The sequence below is a fragment of the Pavona decussata genome, unplaced genomic scaffold, assembly GCF_977016875.1.
Source record: "Pavona decussata unplaced genomic scaffold, jaPavDecu1.1 SCAFFOLD_344, whole genome shotgun sequence".
Classification (NCBI taxonomy): Eukaryota; Metazoa; Cnidaria; class Anthozoa; order Scleractinia; family Agariciidae; genus Pavona; species Pavona decussata.
In genome coordinates, this window is record NW_028145729.1 from 450001 (window position 1) to 463399 (window position 13399).

Genomic DNA, 13399 nt, shown 5'->3' on the forward strand with positions numbered 1-13399 from the left:
AGATCTCCAACTAGTATCTCCAACTATGAAGCTACATGTACGTTAAGGATAATTTGTACTTTCAAACCAGTGATTCTCGGATAATGACAGCTTCAGTGCTTACCATTTACATGGAAAACCCGGAAATTCCAGTTGGAGAATCAAATGGTACGCATCATTCCATTTGGAGTACTTCTGAAATTATGGGCTTCTGGTCAAGTGATGCATTTTTATTACTCCTTTTGGGATTTACAGCTGATGTTCATACATTTTGAATGTTATCCATCTTCTGTTAAGAAAAGCTAAATCATTTCGTATTTATGCCGAAAATTTCCACCCGGGTGGTTTGCGTAAATGGTAACCACCCCTTGTCTCCTTATAATTATTGCCTCTCTTCCCCTCTCCCCTAAGCATTTACAGGGTTTCCTTTATATCATACAGTCACAAAGTGTCCTGTGGACATGGGAGAATCAGGGCGCAGAAGAGCATAACATTCTTCATGTGCGACCACCTCAAGATGACCAGGTAACGTTTGTTCGATCGTTTGTAAGTAAGGGAAATTTGTCAAAGGGCCGGGCATTGTCACGGCGATTTTGCGGTATTTTGGCCAAAACTTGAAAAAGTAGTTCAACTTTTTCAAGTTGCAATCCACGTACGTCCTAGCCATCCGCAGCTAAGGATAACTAATAGAAGTTTCTGTGCACAGGTAGGGTTATTAGGGAGCTATGTAAAAGTTGAGCGAATTGTAATAATCGCGAAGTAGCACAAATGAAATAAAGATATATTTTCGGGTGGCGTTTTCGTTGCCGTTGCCGTCGTCGTTGCTTAAACTCCCTATTGTTAACAAAACTCGAACATTATTTAACGATTCCATTGAAACAAATACTTTTTTTTTAATAATTCATAGTGACGCTAACAATAGGTGACAGTGGCCTTTAATTCATAAAGGTTTTAGAGAGCGAACGATTAATTTCTGTTCTGACTTCGTCAACCACGAGTAATTCAAAAGTGAAAGAGTTTATGTTAGATGACAGACAGTTAACTTGCCTGAGTGTCAGGCTTTTCAGGGGAGGGGTGGGTGTGGAGTGGGGGGGGGGGGGGAGGAGTTTCCTCTATTTATTATTGTCTTTCGCTTCTTCTGTTTCCTAGCCCCTTGTCCGTGTTCGTGGTCTTTCTGCATTTGACAGTGGCCCTGTCACAACCAGGAGCACATTTTTTCACACCTTTGATGTCCCTGGAAGATACTTTATCACATCAGAAGGAACCGACAGACATCTGTGCGTAATTGATGTTCAAGAAAACGGTGAGTATTGAAGCAGCATGAACGAGTCAGCGAGCGAGCCTCAGCGAACGAGCGAACGGACGGTGGAAAGAACTGCCAGAGAGCAGATTGTCTGACTTGCCTTCCTGAAGTGACATATGTGTTACTTAGGGGAAAGGAATGGCGCTGTATTGAGAGCACTCGCCTCCCACCAAATGTGGCCCGGGTGCGATTCCAGGACGGACTTGGGAATGGGTTGAGTTTGTTGTTGGTTCTTGTTTTTCTCCTGGGAGTGCCGTTTTCCTTCCTACCCAAAGAGCCACCTTTTAATTTGGATATATCACTGTAAATTTTCACCTTGACGGGAAATCTTCCCTTACCCGTGTAATAAAACTCTTGCAATTCAACTAGAGAGGTAAGCAGTCCAGAACTTTAAGGTGAATTTGCTTGTTGATAACAAGAACTGTTGTGCATTCATTTGTCCTGCAGCTGCATACGTCTCTCCTCCAAAAATACCTGACACAGAAAGAGATGGTGGAAATGTAAGTACTTGTCCTTTGAAATAGACTTCTGCTTTGCTACACTATGTGATTGGTTAAACAAACTCGCGCTACTTTGTCAACCAAGCAGAATTCAAACCCAAACCAACCGTGTCTCGCTCGAGCGTATTTTCCGGCGCTTGACGCCGGTTTGGGGTTACATGCATTTGCTTCGAATTCTGATTGGTTCTCTGTGTTGTTTACGTTTGTTGTAATTGATCAGAGTAATTACTTTGGTTTTTGTTTTACGACACTCAATTGAAACTACTTAAAGCAATATTTGTTACTGTAACTCTGTTCAAACCATTCGTTAAAACAATTGTGTTGTATTGCTTGCCCAGGTTGAAAGAGGCTATCGAGTACGTCTAGAATGTGATACTCTGAATGCAGAAATATTTTACACCACAAATGGATCTTATCCTGTGGATTGTAACACAGACGTTTTGGTAAGCAATCTACTTCTACTGTCTTTTTTTTTTTTTTTTTTTTTTTTTTTTTTTTTTTTTTTTTTGAGGTCACCTTCCACTTAAAAGCATTGGAAGTCATTGGAAGTTAAAAAAATTAAAATTAAAATTAAAATTATTGAATTATTTGTTCATTGATTTCCTTATGGTTTCTTTTCAAAGCGCTACGACAAGAAGAAAGGGATTGTTCTTGCTCAAGCAGGTTTTGTCGTTATCCGAGCAGTTGCCAAGAAAGAGGGCTGGGTCGCTAGCCAGTTTTATACGTCGAAGTAAGTTCACTTTTTATATTATTTAATTTTAAACTTTTGGGAAAAAAAGTGTTAAACGCGCACCACATAACTATCCCCTGATTTTAGTCAACTCGGTCTACGGCCTCGTCGGCTAATTATCAGGCAATATTCCGTGCGATTTCGCAGGATAATTGTTAATTATCTACACGCTCGGAACAAGCCAAACCGTTAAGACAACGGCTTGGAAATTATCTATAGCTGTTCCTTTGTTTCCTTCGTTCGCGTCAAGTGCTAACAAGATGCTTACTGTGTTCAATTCTTCAGGCGCTTCTGGGTTCTCGAAGGTGACTATGACCTGCAAGAGGAATCAGACGAGGAAGCCGAGCAATACCTGGAGACTGGGTCAGACGAAGGTGACCTCAAGGAACAGGTAAGTGCCGTGAGAATGATGTATTATTCAGTGAGTGACACAGGCATACTCGGAAAAGGAAATCCGCGAGTTCCTATCAGGAGTCGAACCTGAGACCTTCCGATTACTAGTTCAGATGCTCTACCACCGCGCTACAGGAGACGCAGGAGCCGAGAATTTTGTATTTAGTTCACATGATACTCGGCCATCTATGACGGAAAAAAGAAACGTGATAGGTCCATGCTGTACTTAACAATTATTCCACGAGCGCGCGTTGGATATGAGATGATAGATAGCGAACTAGGCGCTCAGCGCCGAGTTGGCTATCTATCATCTCATATCCAACAAGCGTGAGTGGAATAATTGTTTTATTAAAAATATCAACAAAACATTGCTAGATCTTGCTGATTTGGCTTTGCAAGAGCAACCAGAAGACAATTGGATGGTCGATATTTCCGTTTGGCATGTTAAAATGGCTCATATACCATGGCCATTAAGCAAATCGAATTCCTGAAATTACATTATACAATGATTCACTTTTTGATAATAGCCAACATTTCTTGCAACGTGTCACAAAATTTTGTGGCGTTGTTGGCGAGACCGGTAGCACCGTACCGGAAACGTGGGGTAGCGTAACAAATCCTAAAATGCCTCGCAATGCTTTTGTGGCAATCAGCGCTGCATGAAGTGGAATCGAGCTGTACTTCTCCTAATGATTGCGGGAACAAAACCGTAGCAACACAAATTACCAGGAACATTGCCTAGTCTAGCATTAAGGCTTTTGTTTTTAATTAAGAGAAGTGGCGTCGCTGTAAAATTAGTGCTCAGAATAAAACATTAGTTTTTGCTCGGACTTCTGTTGTTGTGACCTAGCAGAGTTTACCAATCCGTGCTGTTGAAGGGAGATGGAATTTTGAAAAGTTTCCTTACATTAATTGCCTTCCTCTGGCCGTTAATAATAGGGAATTTAAACTACTTAGCAACGATAAGGGCGACGGAAACGAAAACTTCACTTGAAAAATAAATATAACTTCATTTTACCTGTGCTACTTCGCGATTTTTGCAACTCATTCTACTTGTGCAAAAACGGGGAACTACCCAGAAACCAAATTGGTAGTCGTGGCGTTAAAGTTGAGAAAGAGATTTGAAAATTCTCCGTCATGTGCTCATGCACGTTCTCCACAAAACCTTAAACTGTTTTGGTTATTTCACGTTGTTGTTTTGCAGAGGTTGGCAAAGAAATGTACCAAAATTTAAAACGCACGTACAGGGCGATTGTTTTTGCTCATTAAACCTATAGTTTTGCGGCGTTGTCGTTGCCGTCGCCGTCGTCGGTGCTTAAGTTCCCTAATTGTGATTGAACACTGCTGTAAGCTGTACTAAGACTTCCCAAACAAGCGACACAGCCAAAATGTCCTAATACAGTAAACACCCGCATATAAGAACAAATGGATTAAAAACACCAGGCTGAAATTTGGCCAATAAAGCCCCATTTTTATAAGAACAAGATCAGCCTGAAAAATTCAGCATGTTCCGATAAAATGGAAAGGGTCATAATTACATGAAAAACAAGTGATTTTATGTTAGCAGTCTGCGGTGCTTGGTGCTTTCACATTTCCTTGTTTATGTTCATGCTTAATTACTGTAGTGTAGTTAATCATCATTACCTATATTGAAGGACAACCAGTCATCTCATCTATCGGCTCAATGATACAGTACAGATCATTAAAATCAAAGAATATTTATTAATTTATGGTAATTTTACATCTTGGGGCATTTTTGGGTAGTACCCGTATTACTAATATAGAAATTTAAGACGATTTTAAGAACACTTTGAGGCTGATTTGTCACTAAGCACCCGTTAAATAAGAACCCGATCAGCCTGACCTCCGAAATCATGTGTTCTTATATGCGGGTGTTTACTGTACTTAATAAATATTTGTTAAGATAAAATAATATGTTCCCTCCCTGTCAATTCACCAGATATTCAACTGGCACTGGTTCAGCTGTCGTCCAACCATTTCTGTGGAGCTTGTTTGTGACAACACTTTCAACATTGACATTGCGATGGGAAGCTCCGCGGATATCTCGTGGATTAAAGGTTTTCAGGTACATGTACAGCTGTACACTGGACGTTTTATTTCAAACGCCCTTTCTGTGGAGTAAGTTAAATTTTACAAAATATTCACACTTGTCTCATCGCATGGTGTAGTAAATTCTTTGGAAGTATGGTTAGCGCTCGAGACCTCGGAATTTTTAAAATATCTGTATGGTGGTCAATTGAACTAATCTACTCAGTTGATTAACTTACGTTGTAAATATTCACAATGGTTCTTTTTAGGCCACATTTTAACGCAATTTACCCACGTTTCGGGTCTACTGGCGAAAACAAAATACAGTAATAGCCCGCGTATAAGAACCTGAATTTTCCAATTTAGCCGAAATAGCTTCTTATATAAATGGTACTTAAAGCAAAGTTAGGCTACCAAGGTTCTTAAAATAGGTTCTTATATATTCATATGAATTTCATCTGAATATACTATATATATTATATCATCCCATAATACAGTATTATGGCAAACGCAATGGACATACAACATGGTACTTAAGCTTGAAAGAAAAAATAGTTATGTCAAGTTACTCTTAAATAGATGATGATCTTAATTCAGCAGTTTCTACCTATACACTTTCACAGCAACCCCACTGATAAGAGCCTAACTTAAAATTTTAGCCGAAATAGGTTCTTATGTGGAGGGGGCTTAAAATGAAAATTTTAGCCTAACATGTTCTTAAAAACCAAGGTTCTTATACGCGGGCTATTACTGTATTCCATTGCGTCACATGTGTCGCAATTCAAGCTAGCTTCGCGCACACACCTCAAACGGACTCTATCGTTTTCCGCGTTTGCTTTTTTGTCAAAAAGATATGTTCATATTCCTTTTTAGTGACAGTAAAAACGCTTATCAGTAGAGTGCTGCATTCGTGCCGCCATGATTTTGGTCAGTCTTTAGGGAGCCTTGGAACCATGGACATTGCACGTGACATTGAACCTTCATAAGAACAAGGACCTTCGGTTTTGACCTTGAGTACGAGATTGAGTACGAGTATGATATTCAAATCTAGTTTGCTTGCTTTACATAATCAGTTGTAACACCAATCTTGTTTTTTTGGGTCTCCTTATCTACTGGTAAACAACGGGAAGGATTGAGTGCAGCGACGTGTCTAGTTTGAAATTTGAAAGTCGTACTTGCACTCAATCGTGTACCTGAGGGTTCCTATATTCTGTGCTACTTTCTGAGGTCAAGTTCTTTGTTTGTCAGCAATTTCAATAAAACATTCCCTTTGCTCTTGTTGTAGCTTTACTTGAACGGTACGTCGTACGGTGGTTGGTTTAGTCCGCACTGCCGTGGCCTGGTGATGAGTGGTTTGATTGGTGGAAAGACCTATCACGTGGTATTGGTCGTGTTCACTACCCGTGATTCATTTGAACCTCAACTTTCGAATGAAGTGGTATGTGAGTTGTAGTGTGGATATTGCAAAGAAGTTAAGATGTGGATAATTTTCATTTACAAAACGAGGAGAAATCTGAATGCTTACAACGGTTTTCATTTTCATTTTTAAGTTTTTCTTTGCGTTTTGTCGTTGTAAAATTTGTATTGTCAGGGAATTTCAATATTAAGTGTATCTTTGTATGATATTGATCGAGGTATCGACCTAGTACGCTGCTTATTCTACGCATGATCCATTTTTATTCGCAGGTTATATCTTGTCCTATTCAGTCATCATCAGGGGGACCCCTTGTGTCACTTGAGGCCTCTACCACACCCCAGTCTTTAGTGATCGTGTGGCCAGCCTACCGTGATCCCGAGACTAATGAAGTAACCGCCTATTCTGTTTTTATTAATGGCCAACCCTTCGGTGAACAGGTGAATAAAAATTAAGCAGTAATTTATACCAATACATGTATGCTGCAAATACAGCCACCGTTCTTCTTTTACTGACACTGCAGTTTTAGCTGTAAACGTGTTGGCAGAGGGATAAGAAAAAGCTGCTTACAAACTTTTGTAGACTATTCCATTCTGTAAGTGTATTGTATCAAGTTTATCACGAAGATAGGACTGTGTACTACCCTGCTAGCAGAGCGTTCTTTCTGGTAAGTTTTTTAGCACATACGAAGTCGTTCACGTCTCTGGTACGCGAACGACTTCGATTCGTTCATGCTAAAAACAACTTGCCAGAAGGAACGCATTGCTAGCAGGGTAACTGTGGACAAGAACGTATCGATGATCTCCTGCAGGTTTGTCGAGTGCTATAGTGATTGAGCTGCAGAGAGAACCATGGTGGTGAACTACTATACTTGAGATACATTTTGCTGGAACACCTTACCACCGCAGATAGTGCAGGTCATTTTACAACGCACCTTTGGGCATTATACGCTTTCAGAACAAACGCTAACTGTTAAGAAACTTTTTGTCGATCTGCAAATTCCACCGCTACATGTACAGTGATGTAATACATCAGCAACTCAACCTCCCCCCTTCCCTCCCCTTCTGTGTTTGTCCGCTGCTGAAAAATAGGCTGGGTCATCGTCCGGCCTTCAAAGCAACATTGAGTGAGGGGAAGGGGGGAGTGAAGGTTTGCTACTCTCCAGACGGTTTTTACGGGAGATCGAAATACATGCGCAAAATTCGCATTTTACTCTACTAGTTTTGTTCAGGATTGTAGGATTAGGAGTACTGAGAACAGCTTGTGTGGATATTAATAACTGTGGCTGATGGAACCAGTCTGTTTTACAGTGCTTACTGCATTGAACTTGAGCGAAACCAATACTTATTTATTGTCTTCTGTCATTTAGATCATTCCTGAGCCTGAAAGTGACTACTGTAGAGTGTTGTTTGAGAGCAGTTTGGAAAACGAGGTTTATACGCTGTGTGTGGCCTGTCATTTATCTGGTGAGCTTACTCTACTATGCATGTCGTGTTGGAGCATGGGTTCTTTTTAGTAATAGACTGCTTGCAGTCTGCTGCGACTTGAAAAGAGCATGAGGCCAGAAGTCAGAACTATAGGACGAGGAGGATTGGGACGAGGGAGGGGCGCGCGCAAGAAGAGAAATTTCGCCCCAATCCCTTCTATTTCAAACCATTAGCTTTTGTGATCGCGCTAATACTCGCAAACGCAAAGAGAAAAGGGGGACTGCCAGCAGTGTATTGTTGAAACCGTCGATCGTCCAATTTTATGTGTCAGAAGTGGATTTTTTTTTTTAACATTAAGGAGGAAGATAAAACGTTTCTCAGCAAGAGCTTCGAATTGAAGTTGGATAAAATGTATTGGAGCGATCATTCCCCCCCCCCCCCCCCCACCGCTTTTTTTTTAAAAAGAAGGCCTAAATGTTTTATATCTTGAACAAACAAACTAAACAAAGCAAATTACGAACATAACAAGAAGGGAATTGGTAAATTTTTAGCGAAATTGCGGCTAGCTTTCTTTTTCCTTCCTTCCCTCGTTCTTTTTTTGGGGGGAGGGCTATTAACATACCTGTTATGTATGAAATCGTCATTAATTTTTCTGATATAAATTTGAAATCTCTCATTTGAAATCTCTCTATGAAATTTTCGATTTCTATTATACCCGTCTCCTAGGTGAAGGCTTGCTTTTTGTAAAGAATCTGACGATCTTTGTTTTGTTATTGAAATGCAGAAAAAGGAATCACAGCACTAATTACAATGCAATGAATCTCAAATGCATCACTAATTTTAATTCCTTGATGCTTTCAGTTGTTCGCTTGTTTTTGGAGCCCTAGAAGCCCAAGTAGGCATAAAGGCGAACTTTTAATTTTTTGAGAACACGTGCTTAAGGGAACAGTTTCCACAGCAAGTTTCCCAAAACGTTTGCGAGTATTACTATTACTCCTATACAAACACTGAGGAAACAATAGAACTCTTCGAGTTTCTATGTTGTTCTAGTAGCAAGTATTCAATTAGAGTGCAAATTATAAAGGTTACTTTCTTATCCGTCATTGAAATTTATCGAAAGGTCTTTCGATGCTTTCCATCAAACGTTTACTTTATAGGTGTCAATTCTCCTGCCGTTTCTATGACCTAAAATATGCATACTCTACATATGATTTAGCTTTTATTCTTAGTATTTTCATCTGATGACAGTGATTTATTTCATTCTGGTAGAATTTTCGCTGCCTTCAGGATCTGCATAAAATTAGGCCTTGCTTCGGTTTCGATAGCCCTCGCTTGCTTGTTTGTACGCCATATGTGCAGTTGTAGGATTTCATCTTCTGAATTGGTCAAATTCAGGTCGAATTCTTGCTGTCTTTACCGCAAAAAATTCTCATAATTTTGAGTTAGAGAAATATTCAACGGTCTACCATAGTCATAAAATGTACAATTTTTAACTGTCTTCCATAGCTATAATATTGGTGAGATTTAGAATCACGTTTACGGCAAACGGCAAACGTGAGATTGGCGTTTATGTTTTCTTGAAAAAATGAAAAATAATTCTGGCCTTTGATGCCAAGCAAAACTACGAAATTTCACTGAGAACTTTAAAACAGCGAGCGGTAAATGTAGGATAAAAATGGTCACGTGATTACTGAAGCCGTTTGCCGTAAACGCAATTCCAAATCTCTCTATTATCGGCGAATAAATCCTCTTGGTGTTTGCACGATATATATGTAATTAACTTTTTTTCCTTTGTAGAAGATCTACTGTTGTATTCCAACGAGGTCGAATTTTCCCTGCCTATTCCACACGAAATTCTTAGCGCCCTTCAAAAGCCAACAGACGAAACTGAGTCATCAGGAAGGGATAGCCTTGATGATGGCGCCCCAGCCAGGGAACTGTTGTTGGTCGCTGAACGAATAAACCCTACGCCTTCCATCACTGAACAGTCCAGCGTCGAGAAGCTTTCGGTGAAGTCGTCGTTTGGTAAACTGCAGACAATTCGTGAAGGGGAGCAGCTGGATATTATTGCTTCTGAAACTGATGTTATGGATGACCTTCCATTACAAGATGGTTTAGACACAACAGGAGTTGTTGAATCAGAGTCAACTCTAGCTCAAACACATTCTGAATTCGAGTCGTTACATAACAAAGGACGAAACGATGTAGCTGATGGTTTGCGTTTTAATGTTTTTCCAGACGAGGCACCTATTGATGCTTCATCAAATGTAGCTCTCTCACAATCGCCGGTTGAAGGAGTTGATGCAGAGCCAATCGAACAACAGTCCCATTCCAAGGTTTTAGATGAAGTGGAAGAACAGAGCGATTCACAAGAGCGTCCTCTTGTCACAGATCAGGGAGTTCAGGATGGTTCTCCAAAGCACACTTCCGAAGGAGCAGAAGATGATTTTTCAGACAAGGAGGACGCTTATAACAAGATATTGGGTGAACTGCATCCTTCCATTTTTAAAGATATTGATGAATTTGTTTCTATAAAAGAACCCGTGGTAACATCAGAGGAAACAGAGAACCCAGAATCCCAACTTCCTGTTGTTGAGGGTGTTAACGAGGCTGAACTAGAAGCAACGGCAGATAACAACCAAAGCGACTCCCTTGTCTTGACAAACGAACCAAATGGGAATAGAAGTTTCATTGAGACCGATGAACAAGCTCTTGGATCGTGTAACGAAGCACCTCAACTGTCGCACCAGGGAGACGATAGTTTACCGGCGAACGTTGCTGCTAAAGTGGACGAAAAACCCGAAAATGTGAGTTTGGATAACGGAGCAGAAGCGAATGAAATGGAACGAAGCTCAGATGAGGAAAGCGATTCAGAGTTTTGGGATCACGGTGAAAAACAAAGTCATGAAGGCACGGCCCAAGACGGTGATGTCATTTCGCATCAAGAGAACAGCATCAGCGGTCACGCAGCGAGTGAGAATGATGTGAATGGTCACGCAATGGGTGGAAATGATGATGATGGTCACGCAACAAACGATGGTGATGTCCTTGGTGGCAAGAATAGCAGTGTCAATATCCAAGACGATCCTGGCAATGAGCCAGATGTCGAAAGTAATTCTAAGCACTTGGAGCACGTTGATGACGATGCCGTTACAGCTCAGAAAGATGGAAAGAGGGAATGTTTGGACGAAACAGATGGAGTGACGGGTGGGACGAGTGTTGAGGCCGAGAACAGTTCTGAAACTGAAGATTTTTCGAAGGCTCTGGGTAACTTGGAGAGTGTTAATGAGTTTGAAAGCAATGGAGAACGCCAAAGTGGCGTTATTATGCTCGCTGGAGAAGATGGACAGCCTAGTCTACAAAATACTAACCTTTCCTTTGAAGAACCATTGGAAAGCAGGGAATTCACTGCGAACAACGATGTTCGGGAAACGCTACAAACAGCGACAAAGTTAGAATATGAAGCGGAACCAGAAATACGGAACGAGAGTCCACGAGCAGAAGGTCCAGGAAATGGTCAGGAGCTGGAAGCGGGAGAATATGAACAGCCTAGTCTACAAAATACAAACCTTTCCTTTGAAGAAGCATTAGAAAACAGCGAAGTGACTGCTAACAACGATGTACTGGGAACGATGCAAACAGCGGCTAAGGTAGAACATGAACTGGAATTACAGAACGAAAGTCCACAAGCAGTCGTTTTGGAAAGTGGCCTGGAGATGGAAGCGCCACAAAACGGAGTTTCATTAGTGGAGGACAGAGACATCCTGCCTAAAGTAACTGAGAGCCAGCAAAGAAGTAACAATTCTAGTGTATCTTTAAACAATGTAGGTGGCGTAAGTGAGCAAATCCTTCCCTACGAGACTGCCAAGGGTGACAAACTCGAAAGTGAAGGGGTTGCCATTCTTGCAAACGAAACAGTTAACGTAACAGGTATTAACGATACACGTGATCGACCCGAGGAAATAGCTGAAAGTGTAGGGCAAGTGAAGGGCGAATCGCCTGTCCAAAATGTGATTGCAGAAGCTCAGACTGCCAAGAACGACAATCTTGAAAGTGAAGGGGTTGCCGTTGTTGCAAACGAAACAGTTGGCGTAAAAGGCGTTAACGATACGCGTAATCGACCCGAAGAAATAGCTTTAAGTGTAGAGCAGACCAAGGGTGAATCGCGTGAAGAGACTTGGTCTGCGTCAAGCAGTTTTGGATCAGTTAAAAACGCTGCTGACAAAGTAAACGGTGTGGAAACCATGGAGATGCCAACATTTGAGGAAACAGATCGTGCAGTCGACGCCAGGTCTTCGTCACTTTGTAACTTAGGAGGTGATGAAGATTTTAAACTTAACAGGGACGAGGATAAAACGTGTGATAAGGCAAGGGCAGAGAAAGATGGCCAGAAGGAGACCAAGCAAGGTGAGATATACTTAACGTAACTGCGCGTAACGCGTTAAGAGATACGTCCAGAAATGCACGCTTATGAGATGCATGAACTGTGTGATAGACATCACAACCTTAATTCTTACTAAAACAAATAATTCTGTCAAACATAAAGTCATATGAAATTGACAAAAAGGTCTGTCCTATATAAAGTACCCAAATTCAGGGTAAATAGGTGCATTTCTGGACATAAGAGCCAGTTAAGAGAAATATCAAAGCAAGACAAAACAGAAAAGAGACGCGGCATTTTTTCAAAGTATTTGCCAAGCATCGTTATTTTCTATTTTAAAAATGTGCGCTATCGAAGCTTTCAGAAACCTTATGACCTGCCTATTTTAGTTTTTTTCCAGAGAACTAATATTACTGGTCAACCGAAAGGAGGATATTACTATCTTCCCGGCATGCACCGCGTAGCAACTATATTATCAAACGGCTGGCCCCACATGAATTTCATTTTTCAATGGACGCCGTCGAGATAGTAACGCGGCAACTCGAGGTTTTCGAGAAATCGAGTGTTATTTACTTGAATTGCGTGGATTTAGCCGTCGATATCAGGCAGTTTTCGGATATGCTGCATTTATAGAGTATAAGATGCTTCTCGGGCACGTGAACTTTCCAGATGAGTTGAACACGCCGCAAACAGTGAGTCAGTGACAGTTTGAAAATGCTCGATCGACCGCTTGAAGCACGTTTCGTGTTTTTCTCGGCGACCTCTTCAGATGTTGACTTGAGGGTAATGGCTCCTACAATAAAACGAAATACATGAAGCGAAAACATGTAAAGAAAATCTCGACTACTAGGAGCTTGGAACATGAGTCCACAGCAATAAATACAGGTCGAATCATGACACAAATCGCGCCAAAAATCCCTCACATTCAACTTCCAAATTTTTGTTGAAAACGTGGAGTCAATAGGAGTCAATCAGTTCCAAGTGAAACTTTGAAATATAAAAGCTAATCTTTGAATATTATAATCCTATTGACTCGTCGTTTAAGTTCCGAAATAACGCATTGAAAATAGGTCATGCATATTCAATAACAACAGTCATGGTTGACAAGCCACGAACAATACGCAAAGTATTGCTGTTTTGAAGAATATCTCTCTCTGAAAAATATTCCTTTCCCTTATTTGAATGTAAATGAAATAAATAAAGATAAATCACTCACCATGGAT

At 40.7% G+C, this 13399-nt stretch overlaps 1 protein-coding gene across 6 annotated transcripts in view; it reads left to right on the forward strand.

Annotated features, from left to right (window-relative positions):
• LOC146453223 (uncharacterized) overlaps window positions 1-13399 on the forward strand; it is a 71795-nt gene that overhangs the window by 29144 nt on the left and 29252 nt on the right. For 5 of the 6 annotated variants that reach the window (XM_085096859.1, XM_085096863.1, XM_085096862.1 and 2 more), the window contains exons 22-32: window positions 421-504; window positions 1129-1282; window positions 1730-1782; window positions 2121-2225; window positions 2406-2512; window positions 2798-2903; window positions 4866-4991; window positions 6240-6392; window positions 6641-6808; window positions 7738-7834; window positions 9593-12202. In XM_085096859.1, coding sequence (XP_084952985.1) covers window positions 421-504; window positions 1129-1282; window positions 1730-1782; window positions 2121-2225; window positions 2406-2512; window positions 2798-2903; window positions 4866-4991; window positions 6240-6392; window positions 6641-6808; window positions 7738-7834; window positions 9593-12202 — 3763 coding nt within the window. The remainder of the gene's footprint in view (window positions 1-420; window positions 505-1128; window positions 1283-1729; window positions 1783-2120; window positions 2226-2405; window positions 2513-2797; window positions 2904-4865; window positions 4992-6239; window positions 6393-6640; window positions 6809-7737; window positions 7835-9592; window positions 12203-13399) is intronic. The other variant, XM_085096861.1, reaches the window with a different exon arrangement.